Source organism: Danio aesculapii, chromosome 19 (genome assembly GCF_903798145.1).
Source record: "Danio aesculapii chromosome 19, fDanAes4.1, whole genome shotgun sequence".
Lineage (NCBI taxonomy): Eukaryota > Metazoa > Chordata > Actinopteri > Cypriniformes > Danionidae > Danio > Danio aesculapii.
This window is the reverse complement of record NC_079453.1, coordinates 9725217-9751220: the sequence shown is the minus strand read 5'-3', so window position 1 is coordinate 9751220 and position 26004 is coordinate 9725217. Positions and strand designations below refer to the sequence as shown.

The 26004-nt window shown below is 37.7% G+C and overlaps 1 protein-coding gene across 3 annotated transcripts in view; it reads right to left on the bottom strand.

The window, feature by feature from the left end:
* Positions 1-20093, bottom strand: part of LOC130247286 (nuclear GTPase SLIP-GC-like) — a 43479-nt gene extending 23386 nt beyond the window's left edge. For 2 of the 3 annotated variants that reach the window (XM_056480530.1, XM_056480531.1), the window contains exons 1-14: positions 19929-20093; positions 14080-15760; positions 12957-13165; positions 12822-12876; positions 12350-12435; positions 11726-11782; positions 11511-11619; positions 11188-11419; positions 10735-10914; positions 8559-8753; positions 7465-7643; positions 7349-7388; positions 4183-4257; positions 4018-4108 (exon numbers count right to left, since the gene is read on the bottom strand). In XM_056480530.1, the coding sequence (XP_056336505.1) occupies positions 4018-4108; positions 4183-4257; positions 7349-7388; positions 7465-7643; positions 8559-8753; positions 10735-10914; positions 11188-11419; positions 11511-11619; positions 11726-11782; positions 12350-12435; positions 12822-12876; positions 12957-13165; positions 14080-15719 (3148 nt within the window). In that variant the 5' untranslated portion in view covers positions 15720-15760; positions 19929-20093. The remainder of the gene's footprint in view (positions 1-4017; positions 4109-4182; positions 4258-7348; positions 7389-7464; positions 7644-8558; positions 8754-10734; positions 10915-11187; positions 11420-11510; positions 11620-11725; positions 11783-12349; positions 12436-12821; positions 12877-12956; positions 13166-14079; positions 15761-19928) is intronic. The other variant, XM_056480532.1, reaches the window with a different exon arrangement.
* Positions 20094-26004: the final 5911 nt, after the last annotated feature.

Here is a 26004-nt window from a genome sequence, read left to right as displayed (position 1 = left end):
GGAGGAACAAAGAAAGTTTTCCGGCCAACTTTTCCTCTCATGCCTTTGGTCATTCAGGAGAGATTGGAAGTGACTTGACCAATAGCTTTAAGTCTACATGCCTGAATCCTGCACAGATTCCAGAAGGTCCCTGACAGAATATCAACAAGGAAGGCCCTGTTCTCTGTACCCGTGACTCACCCTAGTCCATTTTTTTTTCAGGCAAACTTAGTTTAGAAGTTTTGCACCTTGTTGGATCCTCTGATCTGTGCTGCAAACTCCACGCATGACACAAGGACTTCCAAAGAATATCAAGAATCAAAGGACGCCTCACAGCAACAGCAGAGAGACTCAATGCAAGTAGGCGGCCTATTAGTTATGTGTGTCTAAGCTGTGCCCCTTTTGTCAGAAAAGTTCTTACTTTTTGTGGGGGAACTGAGTGAATATTGGCATTCTTTTATCTAAATTCTCTATTTCCTTGCTGGTCTGTGTCTTATGTATTGTATGTTTTATTCGTTATGTGTTAGGCTAGTCATCAAATGATTGTTGCAACCCAGTACTGGGAAACTTCCATACACGCTCATTCACACACATACACTACAGCCATTTTAGTTTATTCAATTCACCTATACCACATGTCTTTGGACTGTGGGGGAAACCAGAGCACCCAGAGGAAACCCATGCCAACACAAGGAGAACATGCAACCTCCGCACAGAAATGCCAACTGACCCAGCCGGAACCAGTGACTTTCTTGCTGTGAGTCGACAGTGCCAACCACTGCGCCACCGTGTCCTGTACTTTACAAGAAGTAATATTTATTAATTCGTTCATTTTCTTTTTGGCTTAGTCCCTTAATTCATCAGGGGTCGCCACAGTGGAATGAACTGCCAACTTATCCGGCATATGTTTTACACAGCGGATGCCCTTCCAGCTGCAACCCAACACTGTGAAACATCCATACACTCTTGCATTCACACACATACATTACGGCCAATTTATCTTATTCAATTCATCTATAGCGCATGTCTTTGAACTGTGAGGGAAACTAGAGCATCCAGAGGAAACCCACGCGAACACAGGGAGAACATGCAAACTCCACACAGAAATGCTATATTGAGTTCTGGTGACTGTGGAGGCCATTTGAGTACAGTGAACTCATTGTCATGTTCAATAAAAAGTCTGAGATGATTCACACTTTATAACATGGCGTGTTATTCTACTGGAAATAGCCATCAGGTACACTGTGATCATAAAAGGATGGACATGGTCAGCAACAATACTCAGGTAGGCTGTGGCGTTGACACAATGTTCATTTGGTACTAATGGGCTCAAAGTGTGCCAAGAAAATATCCCCCACACCATTACACCACCAGCAGCAGCCTGAACTGTTGGTACAAGGCAATATGGATCCATTCTTTCCTGTTGCTGATGCCAAATTCTGACCCTACCATCTGAATGTTACAGCTGAAATCGAGACCCATCAGATCAGGCAACGTTTTTTCAATCTACTATTGTCCAATTTTGGTGAGCCTGTGTGAATTGTAGCCTCAGTTTCCTGTTCTTAACTGACAGGAGTGGCACCCGGTGTGGTCTTCTGCTGCTGTAGCCCATCCGCCTCAAGGTTGGACAGGTTGTGCATTCAGAGATGCTTTTCTGCATACCCCGGTTGTAGCGAGTGGTTATTTGAGTTATTGTTGCATTTCTATCAGCTGGAATCAGTCTGGCCATTCTCCTTTGACCTCTGGCATCAACAGGGCATTTGCGCTCACAGAACTGCCACTCACTGGATATTTCCTCTTTTTCAGACCATTCTCTATAAACCCTAGAGATGGTCGTGCGTGAAAATCCCAGTAGATCAGCAGTTTCCGAAATACTCAGACCAGCGCATCTGGCACCAACAACCATACCACGTTCAAAGTCACTTAAATCACCTTTCTTCCCCATTCTGATGCTCGGTTTGAACTGCAGCAGTTCGTCTTGACCATGTCTAACTGCCTAAATGCATTGAGTTGCTGCCATGTGATTGCCTGATTAGAAATTTGTGTTAATGAGCAGTACCTAATAAAGTGGCCGGTGAGTGTATAGACATGCATACACACACATAGTGATGTGAAAAAGTGGCCTCCTTACAGATTTCTTATTTGATGCATGTTTGTCACACATTAATGTTTCAGATCATCAAACAAGTTAAAATGTTAGTCAAAGATAACAAGTAAACACGCCATGCCGTTTTGAATTAAGGTTTTTATTATTAAGGGAAAACAGAATACCAAACTACATAGCCAACTACATAGCAAAACTACATAACTACATTGGTTTTTATTGGATATTGGCATGATATCTGGCTTTTGAGGGTATTTTAGTCTACTTCTCTTTGTCAGGCAGGTTCTATATAAGTGACTTCTTGATTGCAAACTTAGTTACATTGTGTCAAGGAGAGACACAAATAGGAGTACGCTAGATGACCAATCATTCTGAAGAGTAATGTTGTGGTCACACTGGAGTTTGTGTTTGCGAAATTTTGTCGAACGGTGCTGTGAAAAGGCGCAGGATTAAACAAGATGATTAGACATTTTAAAAAGCGAGCGATTGCTCCATATTTAAAATTTCTGTCCAGAGAGGTCATGTTTTGATCTCTGATTGGTCTCACTCAATCACAGAAAGCAGTTTTGCAGGTCAGAGTTTACAAAGCTTGAACTTTGCAATGCAGCAAACTGCGAAACTTGTCACACAAGCTTGCGTTTCCGGTCTTTCATATTTGAATGCATATGAATGGAAGTCTATGGGGCAAAAAGTGAAGTGTGACCATGGCTTGCCAAAACAGGCCAATGAATGCCTATGATTTGGCAAAGCACAGCTCCACGGGTGCTGGCGATTAGCCATTAGTAGAGTATATAGCCAGCACACATAGGAGCGCACAGGAGGACAAACGCATGGGGGATATGCTTCTGTGTGAGCATTTTGTGCAGATGGCTGTTCAGAATACGAGATCAGGGATTGGTTGTAACCCACCAATTTTTTGGGGTACGATGAAGTATGGATTGTAGAACCTGGCCTTTATCTCGGCTGAAGGGACTGGCTTGATTGTATCCTTCACCAGGAGAACAGCAATCTTCTCTCACAAGACAGGGGCGGTTGACTATCGTGAAATTAAAACCTGTGAACTTGGGAAGACTTTTGGTGAACTGAATCGCATAGCCAAGTCTGATGGTCTGAATGAGCCACTGATATGGGCTGGGCAGAGCTCACACTAATGGCATCATCGGCACAATCACTGACGCAAATCATTTATTAAGCATTAGCAAGTTTATATCTACCGCTAAAATTGCTACGTCTACAAATTATTGACTTATAACATGTGTAATGTGCTTAATGGTTTTGTTTTCATACTTTGTTAATGATTCATTTTTCATTTATATAACGCATAAATCACTTTTAGATTAGGTCACAAAACTGGATGGAGTTGAGTTAATAAAGCATTTATTAACATACAAAGCAACTGTTATTATATGTCAGTATGATAAGATATATAGATGTTAATATGAATAGTTTATTAATCATTTCCTTACGCATTGCCTATGAACTTTAAAAAACACCAACTATTCTTAAATAACTGATTTGTTAATAATTTGATACTTAATTTAGTAATGCAAAATGAATCATTGACAAAGTATGAAAACACAATCATTTGGCACATTTTTAAAGTCAGGAATACAGTTTTTGTAGTTGTTTTTATAAACTTCTTTTTGACATCTATTAATGTACAGTTAATGCTTAACAAATGATGATTTAACTATTTGCTAATGCTTAATAAATTATTCATAATGTGTAATTATAAAGTGTTACCTAAAAACCTTTGTTTAAAACCTTCATGATGTGCTTACTTGTGTCATCTTGGACTAATATTTAAATTAGTTTGATGATCGGAAGCATTACATTGTCACAAACATGGAAAAAATAAATTGATAAGGGGGCAAATACTTTTTCACACCGCTGTGTATATAACATTTAATTTCCAGTTTCACTTAATGTTTTACCTGTTTCATTTTGATCCAGATGTAGATCATTATCAAAGTATGCTCTGGAGCTGACTGTAAAAACATCAGCGATGAATCTGTCTTTTGGTTTCTGAATAACAATAAAAATAAGGATAAGAAAAAGGAAAAGAATAAGGATAAGAATGTGCAATTTCACATTTTTACCATGGTTTCAAACTTCTTTTTCATGGAATCCTTGGCACGGTCGTTCCTATGATGTATGCACGCTGTTTTCAGATTCTGAAAAACAATAATAATAAATAAACACACATATTAAGTGTCTTTTATGTAAACTAGTTGTCACTGTAAAATTAGCCAACGAGCCCGAACTCTTTATGCGTCGTGTTTCTTCCAAAACATCAGTGAGCATTTGAACATTTTTAATAGTTCAGTTTGAGTCCCTCAATTGTCTTTACTGTGCAAACAAGAGGCTTACAAGCAGCCATCACATTGCAAAGAACAACATACATCATACAACTCCTAGATAACCAAATACAATATTAAAAACCAGAGACTCACAAGGTTTACAGGGGGTTATATTAATAAATGTAGCTAATTTTTACTTGTGATATTTACATTCCCCTTCGGATGGGGAACTTCAATGCTATAGTGGAGAATCCACTTATGGGGAATTTTTGAATTTTGAAAGAGTATGTAAACGGGCCAATGAAATGCCAATGAGTTGGCAGCATCAGCTTGCGCAGCTGATGCTCGTTGCAATCAATGACAATATAAGCACAGCGAGAGCAAGGCTGAGGCATAATTTTTCGCTTCAGAGTCTTTTCAGTCTTTCAGCCTCAGACACACGCAGCAGCAGATGGTCGAGCTGGGTTTCTCTCTTGCCTGACGTTCTTTGGGTCCGGTCCTCCAAAGCGGTTTGTGCAAATTTTCTAAAAGAGCAACACGGTCGTGCAGCGCGTCTTTTTCATAACGTCGCTCCGACTGTGTTTCTGGATGCACTGAGTTTCCTGTCCCTGGATGATGGGCATGAGCACTGCGTTTCATGTCTGGGGGTCCAGCATGTTAATGCGGTGCTCGCGGGCAGTGCATGCTATCACTGCGGTGGCATGTCTGTCGCGCAGTAAAGATCGCGGCTCGCTCTTGCAAAAGAGCCACCCACCCCAGTTGTCCCCCACTCCGCGGCTGGGCACTTGGGCAGATCAGAGCGTTACCTCTCGCTCCTCCACGTGTTCCATCCAAGCTTTCAGTGAGAAAAGTGCTCTGTCCTCGGATGGTTCCACCTTCTATCCTCCCATCCCTTTCTTCCCAGAAGACCGCACTCAGAGCTTAGATCATCTGAGCAGCTCTTCTTCTGTTATGGTCGTCGGCAGCAGGGAAGTGCCGTATGTAATCCGAGGTTGGCCCACTGGATAGTGGATGCCATCTCCCTCGCTTATCAAAGCCAGGGTGAGCCATGTCCCCCAGGAGTGCTTGCGCACCTCACTTGGAGCATCACATCCTCTTGGGTGTGTGCACACGGCTCCTCTCTAACAGACATCTGCAGAGTTGCGGGCTGGGCGACACCTAATACATTTGCAAGGTTTTACAATCTGCTAGTGGAGCCAGTTTCCTCAAGGGTATTAGGTAAACCTTAGTGATTGAGGAAACAACTTGGTTAAGGTGTTGAAACACGCTTGCCCATTCTCCCTAACAAGGAGATATGTGCGCTTATTCTATCTGTCAGTAAAGTTCCCCGCTTAGGTGAGCCCTGCAGAGATTCCTCTGAGGCCCACAGCACTGACTCATTGGAGGAGTCACTTGCTGGCCCATTACGTTGTAGGTCTGCCCTCTTGGCAGCCCGTGTTTTGGGTATAGGTGCCCGCTATGCGTGATCCCCACTAGGTGATCCCATATGCTCATTCAGCCACGATGCTGTTCCCCCTCACAGGTGGACCCGTGTCTTCCCTCTCCGCTAACCATCTTATATTTATGCGTACTCCCCCTTCCCAGGTCTAGTCCATATATTTTTTGCCACCATATCTCCCCACTTGGGTAGCAGGTGGCCTCTGCAGCGTCCTCCCTATCGGGACTGCAGGTTTTCCCAACGTACTGTCATATTTAAATTCCTAGAAATTTCTAGATGCTTTTCGGCTCCCGAAAAATATATCTAGATCCGTAAATCTTCTAATGAAACGGGATAAGTAAGGGCCAGGGAACACGTTGGAAGACTACGCCTTTCGATGATGCAGGTGCACTCACGCTTGCCTGGCAAACCTCTCATCTGGGACGAAGGTAAGGTGCAGTCATTATGGCGTTTTCCAGACATTTCCCCATAAGTGGATTCTCCACTATAGCATTGAAGTTCTCTGGTTACTAAAGTAACTCTCGTTCCCCGGGGGCAATATAGCAAATGCTATATTGCATCGCCATAATGATTGCCCCTTAACTGTGGAGGTGAAAGTCTCTTCAGCAAAAAATGATGCCTCATTCTTGCTCTCGCTGTGCTTATATTGCCATTGATTGCAACAAGCATCAGCTGCGCAGCTGACGCTGCCAACTCATTGGCATTTCACTGGCCCGTTTACGTACTCTTTTAGATGATTGGCTTTCTGAGCGAAATTCCCCATAAGTAGATTCTCCACTATAGCATAAATGAATTGTGCATAGGGGGATAAGTGGGAATAGAACACAGCCAGGAACTATGTTTCTAACTACAGCTCCAGAGGTGCAGTTTCAAGTGCTCAAGTTTGCGATGCAGTTTGCGAATGTTCGTTGGAGGGATGGATTTGGAAAACGGCAATTGAATGAACTATGTTTGTAACGACGGAACTTGCGACCTTAGTTGGCTAATGATGGTTTTGGCAAACACAGCCCAGGTTAACCTATATGCATGACGCAGTTAGTGACACATATTACAGTATAGGTGTTGTTGTTTTGAGATTGTAAGCAGAGTTGCCTACGAATTCCGTGTGAGTTTTGAAGCTGGCTTCTGCAGATGAATCGCCAAACTATCTTCAGTAAACTTTATTTTAATTGAATCTCTTGACTCTGGCTCTTCTTTATCTGACAGAGTAGTCATTTTTGGGTTAAAACTCGTTCCCCAACACTTTCAAGCAGCACTGAAAAAAAGAGATGCTCTGAACGGAGAGGAGCTTGTTCTTCTTTGAGTTAACTTAAAGCTCTAACTGTCTAAGGTGGCTGAGCACCATGTCCCTGGGCTACACCTTATTACTTGCTGCTCTAGAATAAGCCAGTCCTCGAGAGAATCTGGGCATCCACTTACAATAACAGGGCAAGTACACCATCCACGATTAGGACTGACATTTTAGAAGACTGCTTTCAAATAATGCAGAAAACACACAGCTAATTTTAGCTTGTAAATGTACCAAACCTTGTCTGGGGAAAATTGGTCTCCAGAGAGCTGTGCAGATCTATAATAAAAATAAAATAGATAAATAAATGTGATTTATTAATGCAGAACAGTGACAAAGATTTCTATATTCTTACGCTTGATATTCTTTTATATCAATGTCATCAGTCCTGGTGCAGATGAAGTTTATGTTTTTGCATTGTCCTGCTGGTCCCAAGTCTTGGATGCAGTGCTCGATTATGCTCCAGGGCTCTTTGCTACTGATTGCACGAATGATACCATTTACAATCCACACAGAAGAGCACTCTCTCACTTTCTGTTGAATTAGAAAAATAAAGGCTGAATAAAACACCAGTGCTATTGCTCTATGTTACACTTATACATATTCCATGTTAAACTGATACATATTCCACTCATAAAGGTGCTGTATGTAAGTTTTTGACTCCTCTGAAGCATAAAAACACCATAATATGTTTGCAGATATTTTAAAAACATGCTAAGTGAACATATTTGTTTATTGCCACCAAAAATGTGTCTTTCGCAGGATAGTACCAGCTTCCAAAATAAGATGCAAATTCAGAGTTATAAAATCCACATAAGGTGAATGTTGCAAACAATACAAATATTACACATAACCATTAGCTGAGCAGTTTAGAGTGTAATGCTGGGTTCACACCAACCACGGAGCACAAGGTCACTCATGGGAAGTTTTTCACCTTGAGCTAATTTTACGCTCAAGTTGCATCATTTTGTTTGAAAGGCACGATTGAGGTGAATTCATATGTTCATGACAAATGTCTACATGCCAAGCAGTAATTTGCCTATGTTTGCACATTAGCATTGAATTTGTGTGAAATCTACTTGTATACTAAATTTCGCTTTTGGCTTTTTCCAGTTGCTGTTGTCAATCTGGCAATCTGAGGAGAAGGGGCCAGGTGAAAAAAAAACAACTAATATTTTGAATTTGGACTGCAAAACCTAGTTCAACCACTAGGTATCAATGACCCAAAAAACGAATCACACATTACTACTTTACAATATGATACTTTATAATAGTTTTACTGTGAATCCACAGTCCTAATTCTTCATTATTATATGAAAGAAATAGCAAGTAATTCTTCATAATCCTTTTTCCAAACAGATGAAACTTATAATAGTTTGAAATGACGTGAGGATAGGTAACTCATGAAAGAAGGTTTATATTTAAGGTTTCTGGTAGTTTAGTACATACTGATTTCCACAGATCATCTCGTATCTTGTTGCAGTCTCCAGTCCCAGGAATATCAAAAAGCACAATGTGTTCCAGAAGGTCTTGACGTTTTGGAATCTTGATGGTCACACTCTTCATAAGAGGCCAGTACAAGCCACCAGGACTATCCTCACTGTTCTGAACAAGATTTTTAACATCACGGCGAAAGTCAAAGAGCTGTTGTAGGAAATAAAAATGATTATTTTTCTTTGAACAGAAGTTCAGAAAGCATAATAATTATATTTTTATTTGTGATTTTATAGAAAGTTGGTGTGTGAAAGTTGGTGGTGATATGTGTGACCTGCCCCTGTGAAACCATTTACATTTACATTTAGTCATTTAGCAGACGCTTTTATCCAAAGCGACTTACAAATGAAACCATGGCTAAAGGATAATCTATTTCTGAGAAAAAGAGCATCAAAATTGTAGGCTACAGTCATTCAAAAATATGCAATTTTTGTTTATTGCAGTAAATTATATATATATATATATATATATATATATATATATATATATATATATATATATATATATTAATCTGTTTATCTATTAAGATTTTCTACTACTATTTTATTTATTTTATTTTTTAAGTTTTGCAGGTGATCAACCAGAAATAGCTATCTTTCCATCTAAATATGCGCAAAACTGAGATATCACATAAAATATTTGTGAATAAAGCACCGTTTTCATTCAATACGTCAAAATGCTTGTGTAACGTCATCATCAACCGCCAAAGTTCAGTTAAAAAGCTTAAGACTGCAAAAACAGAGGACGTGTGATAGCTCCCGGATGCATTCTTGATATCAACAATGCGTTGAGGCAGACTTGAGCACAAAACTCGCTCCAAAAGTCATTGTGGCTGAATAAAGGAGATGGGAAGTGCAGCATCTTATATAAATTTATTATTAAAGTTCAGAGATATAACTTATTTTTCTCAGGGGTTGCCCTAAAAGAGATGGTGAAAGTAAACATCACAATGAAAATCTTATTAAAGGCATAAACACATTAAGGGTGTTTATTTGCTGAAATTCATAGTAAAATCTGTTTTATTTGTATTGTGCAATGTATATTTGTAAGGTCTTATACTAGTATATATATTGAAAGGGGGAAATGCTGTATGAATGCTGTAATGTTTAAATACTTTTCCATTAAAAACGCGTGAAGGTCATGTGACGATCAGGAAGAACCAGGGAAGAACGCAGCATTTCATTTCTCACAGGACGCAATCTCTGCTCTCGCGGTCTCCCGAGTTTATTCTTCCGAGGTAACTCAAGACTGGTCTCCATAAGAACGCGAGTCCATTCTCTGCATTCTTGGAATTGAGAAAGCTGGTCAGGCTGAAAAATGACCAGTTAAATCCAGCTAAAACCAGCTTGACCAGCCTGGTTTAAGGTGAACATAGCTGGTTTTGGCTGGGCTCCCAGCTTGTCTAGGCTGGTCAAGTTGGTTTTAGCTGGTCATTTTCCAGCCTGACCAGCTAAGACCAGGCTGGAAATGGCTGGAAACCAGCCTGGAAATGGCCAAAACCCCTCTAAAACCATACTGGTCGACCAGCTAAAACCAGCCAACCAGCCTAGGCTGGTTTAAGCTGTTTTTTCTGTAGGGCTATAATAATAAAGTTATGTTAGTAAGCATTTACCCATCTAATTAGGATAACCCAGACTTTTTGTTACATTTTTCTCTAAACGTCCAGACCTAAATCTTTATCTGCTAATTATGGGGGGTAACTTTAAGTGCATTCTAAACATTCTAAGTTCTTGATAGATCATCCCCCAAATCAGCTCTTCTGTCTCAGTCCTCTAAAACAATTTATTCTTTTTTAGAATTGTGTGAAGTAACTAATATTTGGCATTTTCTGAATCCCACTATTAAAGTTTTTCCTTTTTTCTTCCTGTCAACCATACATATACACGTATTGTTAATTGTTTTATTGATAGCAAACTAATTCCTGTAGTGAATTCCTCATCATATTACAATATAACTGTTTCAGATCATGCTCCAGCAATCCTTAAACTGGCCCACAGAGGCAGTTATAGATCTTATATTTGGAGAAATAATACTTTACTTTCATCTAATTGCCATCATTAATCGTGTACTCTTTTTGTAAAGTGTTACCAATATTTGCTAACATAAAAAAACAAACATTTTTAGACCTTACATCAGTGTGCGAAATCGTTTTTTTCTTGGTAGACAAAAAGTAATCAATTTCAGCATATTTGGCATCGTTCTTAAGCTCCTCCAGTGATTTCTTATCGGCATCAGCCCCATACACTGCAATGATCCTTTCATTATCTGTTTCAGTCCTTTCATCAGTGGAAGCAATCTCATTCTCCCATTCCTGCAAAACAATACATATACAAGGCTATATTAACTTCCTTTATTTCCTAGGTAGATGGATGGATGGATGGATGGATGGATGGATGGATGGATGGATGGATGGATGGATGGATGGATGGATGGATGGATGGATGGATGGATGGATAGATAGATAGATAGATAGATAGATAGATAGATAGATAGATAGATAGATAGATAGATAGATAGATAGATAGATAGATAGATAGATAGATAGATAGATAGATAGATAGATAGATAGATGTCAAAGATGAACCTCTTTAGAGATGAGCTCAATCTCAGCTTTGTATTCAGAGTCCTCCAGATTGGCTTCCACTTGAATAATAACTCCTGTACAGGCACCAAGACTACCAGATGGCAGCAGACCCTGTAATCCCAACACTGCATTTAATAAAGAGCTTTTTCCTTCTCCTGTTTTTCCAAAAACACCTATGGTTTCCTTTCTTCTTTTGTCTTTATCCATCTCATTCATTTTTGCAATGCCATCTCTACATCATGAAACAGATAAAAGTAACTGAACACTTCTTTACAATTGAGCATACAGAACAATTTACATTATGATTTATACTGAGTACTTACAAAATGGTGTTTTTTAAGTCATTTGTTGTTTGGTCTGTGCTGTTAATGCTTTGAAGTTTAACATTAACTTCAATCATGATCTTTTTTGCCATATTCAATATTTCCTCATCTGTGAAATAAAAGTATAAGACATTATTTAGAGATTGATGAATTAATACTAAATTCACACATTCATAATAAATCTAGGTATAAAAAAACATACAAAAATTACTTGCCTGAATATGATTTAGCACTCATATGTAAATCCATCGAATCACGCTTTCTTTTAGTGCCTGCATCAAAGAATTAAAACACATCAACTTAGTACTTAATACAACATGATCATTTTATTAGATTTCTTTTGTTTTGTTTGACCACTCAGTGGATGTTTTTATCAAAGAGTTTAAAGAAAAAGAAATGTCCTAATAAATTTGGTTTGGGGTTTTTTCCTGATATTTGCAGGTACATGATACTCACCTGTAATTGTCTGTTTTATTCACTATACCAATTTATTTTTGCAAGGCCATCTATAAAGACGTTTTTTATAAGCTTAGAATTAATTGCTTTCTACAATATAGAAACCACATGTAAATACTTATGGCAGTTTGTGTGTGTACCTTGTATTTCTAAAGTTGTCCCCGCAAGTATAGCAATGCTAGTAACTCTTGAGCCTGTGGTGACATTTTTCCCCATGAGAATACCGCTCAATATAAAACTGCAGAATGTTGCATTTGTAGGTTTATAGGTAGGGAGATACAATATACAATTTGTACAGAATAAAAATCATGTCTGTGGGAAGCCCTTTAAAGATAGCAGTACAAGTGTGTGTGTGGTAAATAAAATAAAATGATTTGGCCTACCACTGGCACCCCGTATAATTCCTGACTGTGATGGCCCAGGAGACTGTGGACAGGTTCCTGTTACTTGATTCACTGCTGTGGCTGCTCTGTTTATATAAAATAACAATAATATAAATAATATTACTAATAAATAACAACAAATGCTTCCATTGGGAGGGAATAGGAAACAACCTTACATGGGGATAGTTGTAACAGACTTGGTTAAAAAGTTTCAACACACAATAGTCAATTAGCCATTCACTTCTTACCATTTTAAATGTTTATAGGGGAAAAACCTACAGTATAGCATCATTTGTATTCTCAGCTTTTATCTGCTATTGTCAATTCCAAATGTATCATTTAGCAGTTTAGATAGTTGTTCAATGGTTAGGTAACTTTTAGAGAGGGCACCAGATTTTAAATCCCAGTTGTGCGGTTGGAGAACAAAAATCGCATGTATTATATCAACTTAAAATGAGAATACATTACTTACTGTTCTGTCTGCTCATTCATTTCTTTTAGTTTTTTCTTGGCCTCCTCATAAGTGCCTCCAGTAAGATAAGAAACTATTTTATTATCGAGAACTTATTGAGAGTAAAAGTTGACTTTTTAAAGTAAAAACTGGTACCATATTCTCCATGAAACAGGACAGCTAATTTCTCCCAAGATTTCTCTCCTGTTTGAGGTGCTAAGCCTTTCCGAACAGCTTCCATGAATTTCTCTGTTGATCTGTATGGAGGCCAGTAACATTGTTTTTTGTCTGCGCTCAACCAGTTTGATGCTGTCACCATCACCTCTTCTGATTCTTTTAAGGTTACAACTGCATACATGGTCATCCTGCAATAAATAAGTTATTTGTTAATTAAGAAAACACTTGCCAACTGCACGCACACACACATATATATATGGCCAGATTTAATAACTGCTTTTTTGGCTTTAAAACAGCACTGTTGGTTTTTACAATAGATGCACAGAAAAGAATAGCACTGAAAAGGCATGGACACAGCAATTTTTGCACCTGACCTTATTGAAAATAAAGACCTAGGAGTTAGACGCAAATTTTATGTAAGGAGTATTTAAATGAATCTCGCAATGTAATTTACTAACGTTAACTGCTCAGAGCTGGGATTGAACCGGCAACCTTCCGAATGGGAGTCGGTTGCTCTACCAAGGAGTCTAAAGACCATGGCCTCTAGCATCTGCCGCTACAGCACATTTAGAGGTCAGAGGAATGAGGTTTACCTGCACAGCACTTCACTTGCTGGCCTCCGTTATACTCAACCCCCTACACCTTACTCCCATCCGGGTCACAGCACCAATGTAACCCCCTAAGTCCTACACCACCCAACCCACTCCAAACTGGAATCGAACTGGCGACTTTCCACATAGGAGTCGGTTGCTCTACCAAGGAGGCTAAAGACCATGGCCACTAGCGTCTGTCGCTAGAGCACCTTCAGAGGTCGGAGGAGTGAGGTTTACCTGCATAGCACTTCACTAGCTGGCCTCCACTACACTCACCCCCCAAACCTCACACCCATACGGGTCACAGCACCAATGAACATATTGTTTCCTAAGCCATGTCCTTCAGGAATTATTAAAACATACATGCATTACAGCGTACAGTAGACACAGGAGGATCACTACATCTGAGGATCACTTAAAAGTGGCCAAAGTTCCATTGTATGTTTTATGTTTCTTATAATAAAATTTCCTAAATACTATTAATCATCTTCAAGATGTATAATTCTCACCTTCCATCACTTTCAATCGATTTAGATTTTCCCTCATGTTCATTTGACCCATTGTCGCTGTCTTCACACTGTGAATTGTCTTCTGTGTCCTCCATCAATCCATCATAATCCTCACTTGCAGACTCAATACCCTCAATGCTTTGTCCTCTGAATAATGTTATAATATATTCTTCATTGGTGTCGTTTTCCATAGCATGTATCTCATCTAGGTCTTCAGATGGGATGCAAATGATCACATTTGTCTTGAAAACATGCACTGCATAATTTTCTACATTCTTACACAACTTTAAGGCGTAGCGTTTTAGCTTTAAAGCTGTGAGTACTGGCTTCAATGGGCAGCCCTGACACTTTTTGAATTTTGAATCCCTGAGGATTTTTTCCACAAGCAGAAAGTCTTGATAAAGAACTGAATGTGAGTCCTCAATTTCATCCTTTAGGCAACAGAGCATTGCTTCAGTGCAGATTGTTTTAGGAGTGATCATAACAGTTGCTGAATCCTTAATCATCCCTTTTGACTGAGGCGTCAATAAATCATCAAGACGTCTTGCCAGAATAGTTGCAATGATGAGGTAGTCAGCATTAAAAAAGTGAGGAATATCATCCTGTGGATCTTGAAAATACATTTCAGAGCAGTTAACTTCACCCCTGTGGATTCCGCCATAGAGCATCTTTATGTATGGAATTACATCCTGGATGTTGTCTTTATAGAAGGAAACTGGGATGTCGTCTGGTCTTACAGTGTCTGACACTTGAAGAGACTGAACCGCTGACACAATGTCAACTTCACTGACTGCAGGTGAGCTTTCTTCACTCTGTGATGAACCAGTTTCATCAGTCAAAAGTATTTTTTTGCAGTTAAATAGTTTGAGGAGTGACTGTGTTTGATCTATCAGAAGAGGCACTGTGGACACACAGTTGATCTCTAAAGACACAGGTTGGTGATCTTTGAGCTCTCCTAACCTTGAATTCATGATTTCACAACTTCCTACACGCCACATACATTCATCTGGAATGAAGAAGTAATCCAGTCTGGACACTGGACGATCTCTTATGTAGAATGTAAAATCCTGCTTTACAGGGTTCTTTCTTCTCCAGACATCAGCCAGCTGAAGAGATTCCATGAAATTCTCCACGCATAAGAGCAGTTTATTGTGTGTTCTGTTTTTTGTCATCTTGCCTGTGTTCCATTTTTTGTCGATAAACGGATTGAGAAATGTGTTGAAATCTCCACCAATCACCAGCAGCCCGCTGGTCATTGACTGCAGGTATCTTGAAAGATAATCAAGCGTTTTTGTGTCTGTCTGATGGTTATAAACACTCACCAGAGTGTACAGGCAACCTTCCAGTTCACATTTCAACAAAACATATTCACCACAATTATCTTTCTCGACACTTAAACATTTGAAATCTAGACTCTTTCTGACTAGAATGGCAGTTCCTCTGCTGGAAGAAGTGTACTTTGTATAGAAAACATTCCACTGATCTTTTAAACATTCTATAACATGTTCATCTCCTGCTCCAATGTGTGTCTCTTGTAAGAAAACAACATCAGCGCATTGAAGTTCTTGAAATTTCTGATATTTGTTTTGCTTAAGTCCGTTAGCATTCCAGGTGATGAAGTTAATGGTGTATGAATCCATGACAGATCAGCTTTCACAAGATGGTCAGCTTAGCAAGTTCCCTGTGAAAACAAATGTTGATGGAGGGTGGGATGTTTGATGGTTTTACCCTTTATAATCTGACTGATTACCTGATATTTTCATTAGACATTTTATTTATTCAAAGTGATTTCAATTGCATTTAACATTCATATATTTTTTCCAAGTCATGAATTCCCTTCTGAACCCTTATCACCTTGATTTCAATTAGCATGTCATATTTTTTCTAATTTCTTCTCTAAACATTGTCCTACATATTATATACGCTCAAGTCCTGAGTTAGGCAGCAGTGTTGTCTAACACTTGCTAGGCAGATTATGATGTAGGTGCTTTCCCACAATTGCCACATCCTGCTTTAGCTGCTGATTCTTGCATGCAAAAAGCAAAAGCGATTTAGAAAATTGCCAATGTTGACTTATGATAATATTGTACTGAATTGTAACATAATTCACACTTTCTGAGTGATATTCCTACAGTTTCAAAGGGTACAGTTTTGTACTTTTTACAGACTAATATGTACACTTTAGTTACTAATATATAATTTAAAGACACTGATATGGACAAAAGCACATATTTTAAAAAGGTACCACACTAACAGCTTTTGTACCTCTGTTTCTAAGAGTGTATGATAATAGACATGGCCATTATTCTGACTTGAGGGCATACTCACGCTATGTACAGTTGCCTTGAACTGTGCCGAAGCACGCTTGTCCCCCCCTTCCCTCTCCCTAGACAGCCTGCACTCACTTTAGTCGCGTTTCCACTATCGCGAATAAAGCAAGCGTGCCAGAGCCAGTCGCATTTCCACAGTTACTTCAAGGGCCTGATTGGGCCAAAGTAGGGCTTCCTCTGGGCTAGCGGCCAGCCTTTTTCGGCCCGCCAAATACCTAGGGCCAAAGAGGGTCAGCTGGGGCTTCAGGGCAGCGTGAAAGGAGAGGCTGAGTTTGCCCGAGTCTTGTACAGATGGTGTGCTGCCTTTACACTAGTTTTCCGATCGCACAGTAGTACATGCACCAAAAAAATAAACAAGTAAGGGAAAAAAAACATATAGCTGGTCAGTTTAAGATAGGCTATTCCATAAAACACCTTATAGGCTTGGGGTCTTTTTGCTTATGCTCTCTCTTATGTTTCCCTTTTAAATGTAAGGGTGTTGCATAAAATAATATTGTTAAAATTTTATTTAATATGAATTTATATGACGTGGTAAAATTTAAAAATAAAATTTTAAATGTAGATTTTTATTAGAAGGATATTTAACATTTTAAATCGTAAATGAAAAAGGTTTAGAAGGATATTTATTATTTTAAATCATAATTCTTTTGCTTTGGGGAGAATCAGTGTAGATATGCCGTTCGACAATATTTAACACCACATGTATCAAACGATACATTTTTTTCTTAATACTGATGCTGATTGTGGATAGCTTCTGAGCACAACTATAGCCTATATTTTATTACTTGCTATGTTCTGAAACACTTAACGGTTTCCTTTAATTAAAATTACCGAATAATATGCAAAATCCTTAAATTATTCTCTTAAATAAAGGGGAATTACTTATCAAGTGTCATATAGCTCAGGGAAAAAATTTATATGCTTTATATCTCTCCGGAGCATTTGGGCTGAATGTTTGACGGCATCTACCGCAACAATAATGTTCTAAAATACATTTTATACCAAGTTATTACCGGAAAATTTCTGTGGTTTTAAATTATGGATGGTTCGCTGGGTCATCCCTCTGTTAGTGGCGAGACCACTCGATGTACGATTCCAACAGTTGGTCAGTGAGTAAATGATTATAATAAATGAAAATACATAGGCCTGTGCGTATAGACATATAATGTAATGCTGTACAGTAGCGTGTTATTTGCTTATTTCAGTTGTCTTCATTCTAATCCTTTCGTGATGATGCAATGGTGTGCATTATCTGCCTGATTCCCGCAGAACTGGACGGGTTGTGTGACGTTTGATTACGGGGACATTCTGGGGGTGGGGTTTGCGTGCCGCACTGCGAGCCACTAGCCCGACAATGGAAACGCAACATGATTTCAGCCTCGCTGCTCAAGCTCCCGAGCTATTGGTATGGCCTGGCCCAATAAAAGCCCTGGCTCGCACTGGCCCAACAGTGGAAATGCGGCTATTGATGATGCGACTGTTCAGTTTAACAGGAAGAGAAGCGCTCTGGCTCAGCAAAGTGGACAGTGCTTTAGTTATATTGTTTTGTATTATATTTAATCGTTTGGTATGCAGTGGCATGCAGTCAAATATTTTGCCCAACAGATCCACAACTTTTGACGCTCATAAATTATCATAAAAGTCCTTGTGCTGCAGGTATTAGATGGTTTGCTGGAGGTGCAGCTGACGTGCAGCGAGGGCTTTGTATCTTTAATAAACTGTGACAGTTCACGTTGAAAAGTAAGAATGATTAATAAATCCATATGAAACAGTCCCTTAAAAGTGACGTTGCGTCTTCAGCTTTGGGCTCAGGGGGACTGCACTCACACTACAAGAGTACAGCGACAAAACCCAACTGAACCGCGCTCTGGCACACCTCTTCCAAATGGGCACAGTTCTGATAGCATAGTGTGAGTGCACCCTGAGAGACCCATGATTGTACTGGATTCATGCACACTGGTAAGTTTGAACAATGACAAATATTATGCAGGTAGACAATACAACAAACGTTGAAAAGTTTAGCTTATCGTTTATCAAACTTTTTAGACTTTTGCTCACACGGCTCATTTTTTAATTAGATTATGTCATTACACTGGTGTGTTGCTGCCTTTCGCAATAAACACAAGCACACGCGTCTCTAATAACTACAGATTTGAATCTGGTTAACAGACTAGTTTGAAGCGCTAAATTAGTTAGAGATCAGTTATCAGAAGGGGAAGTGTCATGTTGATTTCACACATATAAGCTGTTTCTCAATACCAAGAATGCAGAAAAAAGACTTGTGTTCTGGCAGAGACCGGTTTTGCCAAGTTACCTTAAAAGCATGAAGACCACAAGAACACAGAACGCATCCTGTGAGATATGAGATACGATCTAGTTGTATGACCTTTGCACGTTTTAATGGAAAATAAATTAAACATTACTGCATTCATACAATGATGTATTGTTTTTTCCCCTTTTCAATGTATATAACATGCACAGAAGCATTTACAGACTATATGTTTCACAATGCAAAAAGAACAGATTTGAATGTGAATAACATCAAGTAAATGCTTTTCCATTAAGAAACGCATATTGAGAAACAGCCTTAAGGCTCATACACACCGGGACGCTTTTCGTTTGCGTTTATCGTCGCTGTTTTACGAGACAGCAGCTCCAGCTCTAGCGATGAAGATATGATTATTGTTCACAGAGCAATAAGCAGCTCCACGTTTATATCGCCTCTGGGCATCTTCTTCAATGTGCATTGACAGTTTTGCACTTGAGCATCCCCAAGTGCTGTTTACTGTAACTGAAAAGTGCCAATCTGATTGGAGTAGAATGTTTTGACGCGGCGTGTCAAACAAAAAAACGTGCATGAGGCGTTTCTTTAAAAATGATGCTTTTACGCCTGCCGTTTTGCGCGTTGTTGTGCACGATCATATTGGTGCCCTTTATTTGGTCATGAGGCGTTAAACGTCGACGGAAAACGCAAGCAAAAAACGTCTCGGTGTGCACGGGCCTTTAGTATGACCAGTCAAGTTGCTGCTGACCAGTCGTATCATGTAATATGCACATAAATCGTGAGCTTTGTCTTTGCACTGTATGCTTTGAAACTGCATGGAAATCGCACAGCCCTGCCTAACATGGGCATAAACAGGGGTGTGGCAAAGGACAACACAGAGATGAACAGAAACAATAAAAAACACACACAGGGTAACCGGGTCTACCGATATCCACCCAGATCCTATAACACTACACAATGTAACAGTAAAAATGAAAACCATATAATAACATAACACATACTCATATTGCCTGACACACAACAAAAAATACCCACACTAAAGTATACATATAATACCAACAAAGCATTGTACAGCAAATGAAACCGTGCCATAGGACCAGCAGAGAATAGAGAGGAAAAATATGACAAATGAATGTCCTTGGAGACATTATTTATTTAAGGCATTCTAATGATTTTCTGTTTCTGTTATGTGCTCAAAATCAGAGCTCTGTCACAGTAAATAAGAAATAACTCACCTGTGGCCAGAGATTAAACCTTCCTGTGTTTCTTGTTTATGTTCTAGATGAGCCCCAGGATTGTGAATAGGATGTGGTATATTGAATGCGGAAACCCTTGATGTACCCCAGTATTAAAGGAGGGTTCCAGGTAGATGCTCAAGCAAACACAGACACAGTGCTCTACTATCACATACTGTTGGTTAATGGAGGAAGTACACAATCCTTTATGGGCAGTACAACAAAATATCTCCACCCAATCTGATTTGCATACTCAGAACACAGCACTAAGCAGAGCATTCAAAGCGTTACCATATGTGGTTTGATGTAAGAGGATGGATGCAGATGCTTTAGCTAACAGGAAATAACATGCAGACAAAAGTGAGGTGTTCACTTCGGCTGTATTTTCATGAAGAGGCTTTGTTTTTCAGACAAAATTGGACGGGTCTAAAATGCATCTAGTTGTTGAAATCACATTTATAAAATTTTCTCTTCCAAAAAAAAAAAAAAACTTGTGAGAGTCAGTGATAGGAATAGCAGTGTTATAAACAAACACATATATACACATACACACACACACACACACACACACACACACATATATATATATATATATATATATATATATATATATATATATATATATATATATATATATATATATATATATATATATATATACATATACATATAAATACATGCATATATATATACATATATATATATATATATATATATATATATATATATATATATATATATATATATATATATACATACAAATACATACACACATATATATAATATATACATATAGATATATATACATAAATACATATCTACACATATATCTACATATATACACACACATACATATACATATATATGTATAAGATTATTATATCTTAATTATACATGGTATTATTTGTTTACAAAAATTAGAAGGGCTAATATTTACTAGAATATGTCTATATAATGCAGGCAGGTAAAACTCAAACACTATCTTTGACTTCCTTTTATAAGAAACGTGTAACTATTGACTTCCATGGTATCTATCTGTTTTTCCTACTATAGAAATTTTTACGGTTACAGGTATTCATCTTTCTCCAAATTATCTTCTTTTGCGATTAACAGAAGAAAGTCAATAAGGTTTGAAACCACTTGAGGGAGAGTAAAAAAAATTCTGTCCTGTCAATGAGGTAAGGCACGTTTTATTCACATATGAGGAATATTCATCTTGTTGAAGAAAAACAAACAACATTTGAAAAATTGAAGTTTGTTCACACATGCTCGACTTATAATGGGTACAATCTATATTTGTGAGATGATATGCAGTTCACTATCCAGGGGTCTGCAAATGTGGCTGTGTATTCTGTATTATGTTATGTTAAAAATGAAATGGTAAATTTTGAAATGTACATGACTGATAAAAGATGATTTAAACTTTTGCTTTATTTATCCACTGACAGTGGAATACTGGAGGTCATCACAGGCTCGATGAGAATGCAGAACTGTCCACTACATTTGCTCTCCTTTCTACATCCTTCCAGTGGGATTACAAGGATGAGGCTGTCAGCATCTTTTTACATAAAATAACAATTTAGCACACATTAAAGACATGATGGTGTGGCGACCACATAAATGTTGACCAACTTACTGAAAAAATAATTTAAATAAGGTTTACTTTTAAATGTGTGAGATGATTTGTTTTTCTTTCCGTATTATATGTTTGTTACCTACTTATACACACACTCACACAGAGAGAGAGAGAAAGAGAGAGAGAGAGAGAAAATGTTAGGTATTAACAGTGCTTATGATTTTGGGCTATATAAATAAAACGAATTTGAGTTGAATTAGAATTTGAACTTGAATTAGGGTTGAAGAGTTCATTTAACCATAATTGCAGATCAGATCTGTTGATCTAATCTTTGTAAATGTTTTATACAGTAACATGACTTGTACTTGGATTTTTTTATGGATTGTTGCCTAAATGGGATCCAATACGGATCATCTTATACCCAATGAAAAAAAAACTGACAAAAGAGACACAACTTATTTAAATTGTTTTAATATTTGATGTTGTTTTTATTTTAATACAAAAGCTCTGAAAACCTTTTGTATAATAAAAAGATTTTCCAGTACCTTGTTTACATGTTTCTGCATTATTCCAGACATTCTGTGTTATTTGTGTTTTGTATTCATTTATCTACAATAAAAAATAGGGTCATGTGGCATAACTCTGTTAAATGCTCATTAGTTTCTGTTACTGGTAAGTATTAATACTTATAGATGATCAATACTAGCTTTGCTATTGCCAGATAAGATTTCATTATCTTACATATCTGTAAGCCAACACTGGTCTCTCACTGAGAACCTGCTCTGTTCTCCTCACAATACAGCTTAATTACACTTTTCTGACTGCTGTTCTGTCTGCTGGTCTGTCCACAGGCTGTGGTTCGTTGTTTGTGTGAATCTCTCGTGTGAGTATCTCGGCATCAGAACGCGCACCTTGATCACTTGTCTTCATACTGTTTTTTGTTTTTTTTGTTTTTTTAATTGACTTCAGTAAAAAACATACAAAATCCAATTTTACACACAAAAAAACCCACCATGATAGTAACAATGACAATAACAGAACAGATCAGATCAGATAACACGAACACATAAAATAAAATAAAAAGAGAGACAAAAGAAAGAAAAAGTAAAAATAAATCAATTTAAACTGAGATACATACTTAACACAGATACAGCAAGAGGAAAGAGTGACTTATGTCTCTGTGATATTTCCAAAATATTTATCATAATAACCCAAGAATCTATCACTTTTCTTGTTATTACCCAGTCTAAGAGATTTAATAAAAACATCAATTTCAATTAAAACATGTGAAAAAGAAGGCTGCGAATTCGAGAATTTTTGTTTGTGAATAAAATATTTTCCATACAAAATAAAAAAGTCAATAATGTAGTTCTCTGATATATCAGTTTTACCTTTATAGTAACAAATAATATCTTGTAGTCGAAATGATCTGGAAGAAGCAATGTAATTGTCTTCATACTGTTTATATGCGCGATCTCCCTCATCCGACGTCACTTCCGGTATGGCAATTTTTTAAATGCAGAAGTAAATTTCCATGACTAAAAACGACTCCAGATGGCTTAATAATAAACTTTAACGTAATTTTTAAAGAAAATCTAGTTCCTACTTTACTCTTAAACACATTGACTCACTGGGGTGTCTAACCTACAATATGCTCTTTGATATGGTCCTGGTAACCTGGGTTACAGTAGGCAGATGCATGTGCGAGATATGTGCAAGTAGTATACGATGGTGAGCAAGGCAAGATGTTTGTGCGAGTAGCATACTATGGTGAGGTAGACAGGTACGAGTAGTATACTATGCCGAGAGAGGCGAGTTGTGTATGTGACTAGTATACATGTATACTTATGGTGAGGGAGTTCACCACACACTAGATATAGGAGGATTGGAGAGATATAGGATATAGGACCAATTCGGTGGATAGGAAAGACTGGGGAGAGGGGTCTGGATGCAGACCTGGTGCAGTGCAATCTGAGCTGCATCAAGTGCTTTTTAATGCGCTCACCTAACCCTACCCACTGAGTGATGCAATCTCAACTTGCATTATAAAGGCTGCATCCAGGTACTTTTGAGATTGGAAGGCCATGATGGGTAAGGGCCGATGGAAAGAATTTGGCCAGGACACTGGGGTTATATACTCCTAGTATTGTCAACCAAGACTCCACCATGGCTGCTCTCATCTTTTCACTCATTTACTCTTCATGTACTTCAAAACAGAGCAAATTATAACACATTTTTCAAGCACTAGACTACTAAAGTGTAATTTTGCTGTTGAATTAATTTTTAAAATATTAAAATCTTATCTTTACAGTACTTGTTGGTAACAAAATTATTGAATCACTTAGTTAATACGTTGTACAAAAAATACAACTTTATATAGCTTTTCTGTTATGAATTTCTTTTTGGTGCAATGTGGTTCAGAGCCAAAACAATCAACCATAGGCGCAATAGGTATTTCTGAAGCCTTAACTTGGCTGCTTTAGGACAAACCTTTCACTTTCTTACAGCTTTTTGTTTTTCTAAAAGAATGCAAAATGTGACATCACAATTGCAGATAAATTTTTCAATTTATTTACTTTTTCTGGATTTTAAGTTGCCTTTTGGCAGGTAACTATATTGCCATAGTTCTAAGAGCTCTTTCTAAGGGAGCAATTGTTGCTGTAATCGTTTAAGCAAGTTAGCAAAATTTTGCATCAGGAACCTCATACCATTTCAGAGGATCAATTTCTGCATTCAGCATTTCAATTCCTCTTTTATTACTTTTTCAGATATAAAGAACCTGATCTTGAAGTACTATCAGTTCCTGAGGTTTTCAAAAAACTACCAAGTGATTTCTTTGCCTTATCAAGATTTGCTAAAGCTAAACGTAACTGTGTTGGACACAATATTTTAACCATTTTAAACTATAAGCACTGTTACACTTTTATTTACCCTACACACACCTGACATGAATAACAAATATATGAAGTGCTTTTATCACTTCATGCCTGGATTATTGCAACTCATTGTATGTAGGGATCTGTCAGTGACAACTTTTACGCCTACAGCTTGTGCAGAATGTTAGGTTAGGTTACTGACAGATTCGAGAGAACACCTCACTCTGGTGCTGTCTTCTCTCCACTGGCTATCAGTCAAGTTCAGGATAGATTTTAAGATTTTATATCTTATTTTTAAAATTCTTCCCTAAAATATATCAGTGAGCTTTTAGGGTCTTAAACAGCAGTTAGGTCACTTAGATCAGATAATCAGTCTTTGTTGACTGTTCCAAGCTCCAAAAAAGAAATCAAAAGGTGACTGCACATTTAATAGTAGGCCCAATTTGTGAAATGGTCTTCCTCTGTATATTCAAGAGGCTTTGTCTTTAAAGGTTTTTAGGTCACAGTTGAAGACACATTTTTTTAGTTTAGCGTTTGATGGACTCTTAAGGAATTCTTCATGTGGAAACTTTTTAATTTAATGTTTGTACTGTGTTGTGCATATCATATGTACATGTTATTTTTACTTGTGTGAAGCACTTTGGGCAATCTAAGTTGTAGTAAAATGTGCTGTACAAATAAAGAAGTTGAAGAAATGAGCTTATTACATTGTAGGTTTGAGAAACCACACCTTTTCACATTTGAAATATGGGTCAATTCATCTTATTGATATCTTATGAGCATCGCCTTAAAGACAACCAGTTGAGCTTATTGTCAGGAAAACAAATAATCTTGTGTAGAGGATAGCAAAATAATTTCAGTTTCTCCCATCACTACTGTAAGTTTGTTTTTGCTTTTGGAGAATACAATTAGTTTAATGTTTAGTAAATGTTAAAGCATCCATGACAATGTTCTTAACAAAAGTATACACATAAATGTGAGAACCTTTTGAATTATTTATGAGTAAATTGAATATAAGTTCAGTTTAAAAAATGTCAGTGAAGGTGGGGGTTAAGAGTCATGGTTTGAGGGATGTTTTATGCAGCAGGTCTCTCTTATAAAGATATACTGCAGAGTAAGTAAAAATGTTAATCTGAAGCTCCTTCAGCAATGTTCATTACTCAATCAGCCAGCAATTTACATAGAGAAAAAAATGCTCATCACACAGCATGATGGTTTAAGCAGTTCATTTAGGCTGAAAACACTGAAATAATTAAATGGCTAGCCAGAGTCCTGATCTGAACTTGATCTAAATCGTGTTTCAATAATTGCTGTTCTCTAGTTTTAACCACTGTGTTTTCCACAAAATAAAGGGGTTTTGTTGAAATATCTTGGTTACTTTGTTAAACACTGACTAGTATAAACTCATAAGAATTGAGTATTATTTTTGCATATTAATTGAGATCAGAGTAAGTATATTAAAATAAAGATAGACACACATTTACACAGCACATGTTAGGTGTGTGAACATACCTGTCAATAATTCAGTTAAATTGGAGATGCATCAATAAACTATCCATCCACAATTTTTTTTACTTAACAACACAAGAATATAATTTTGTCTTTTAATACAAGCAGTCAGATA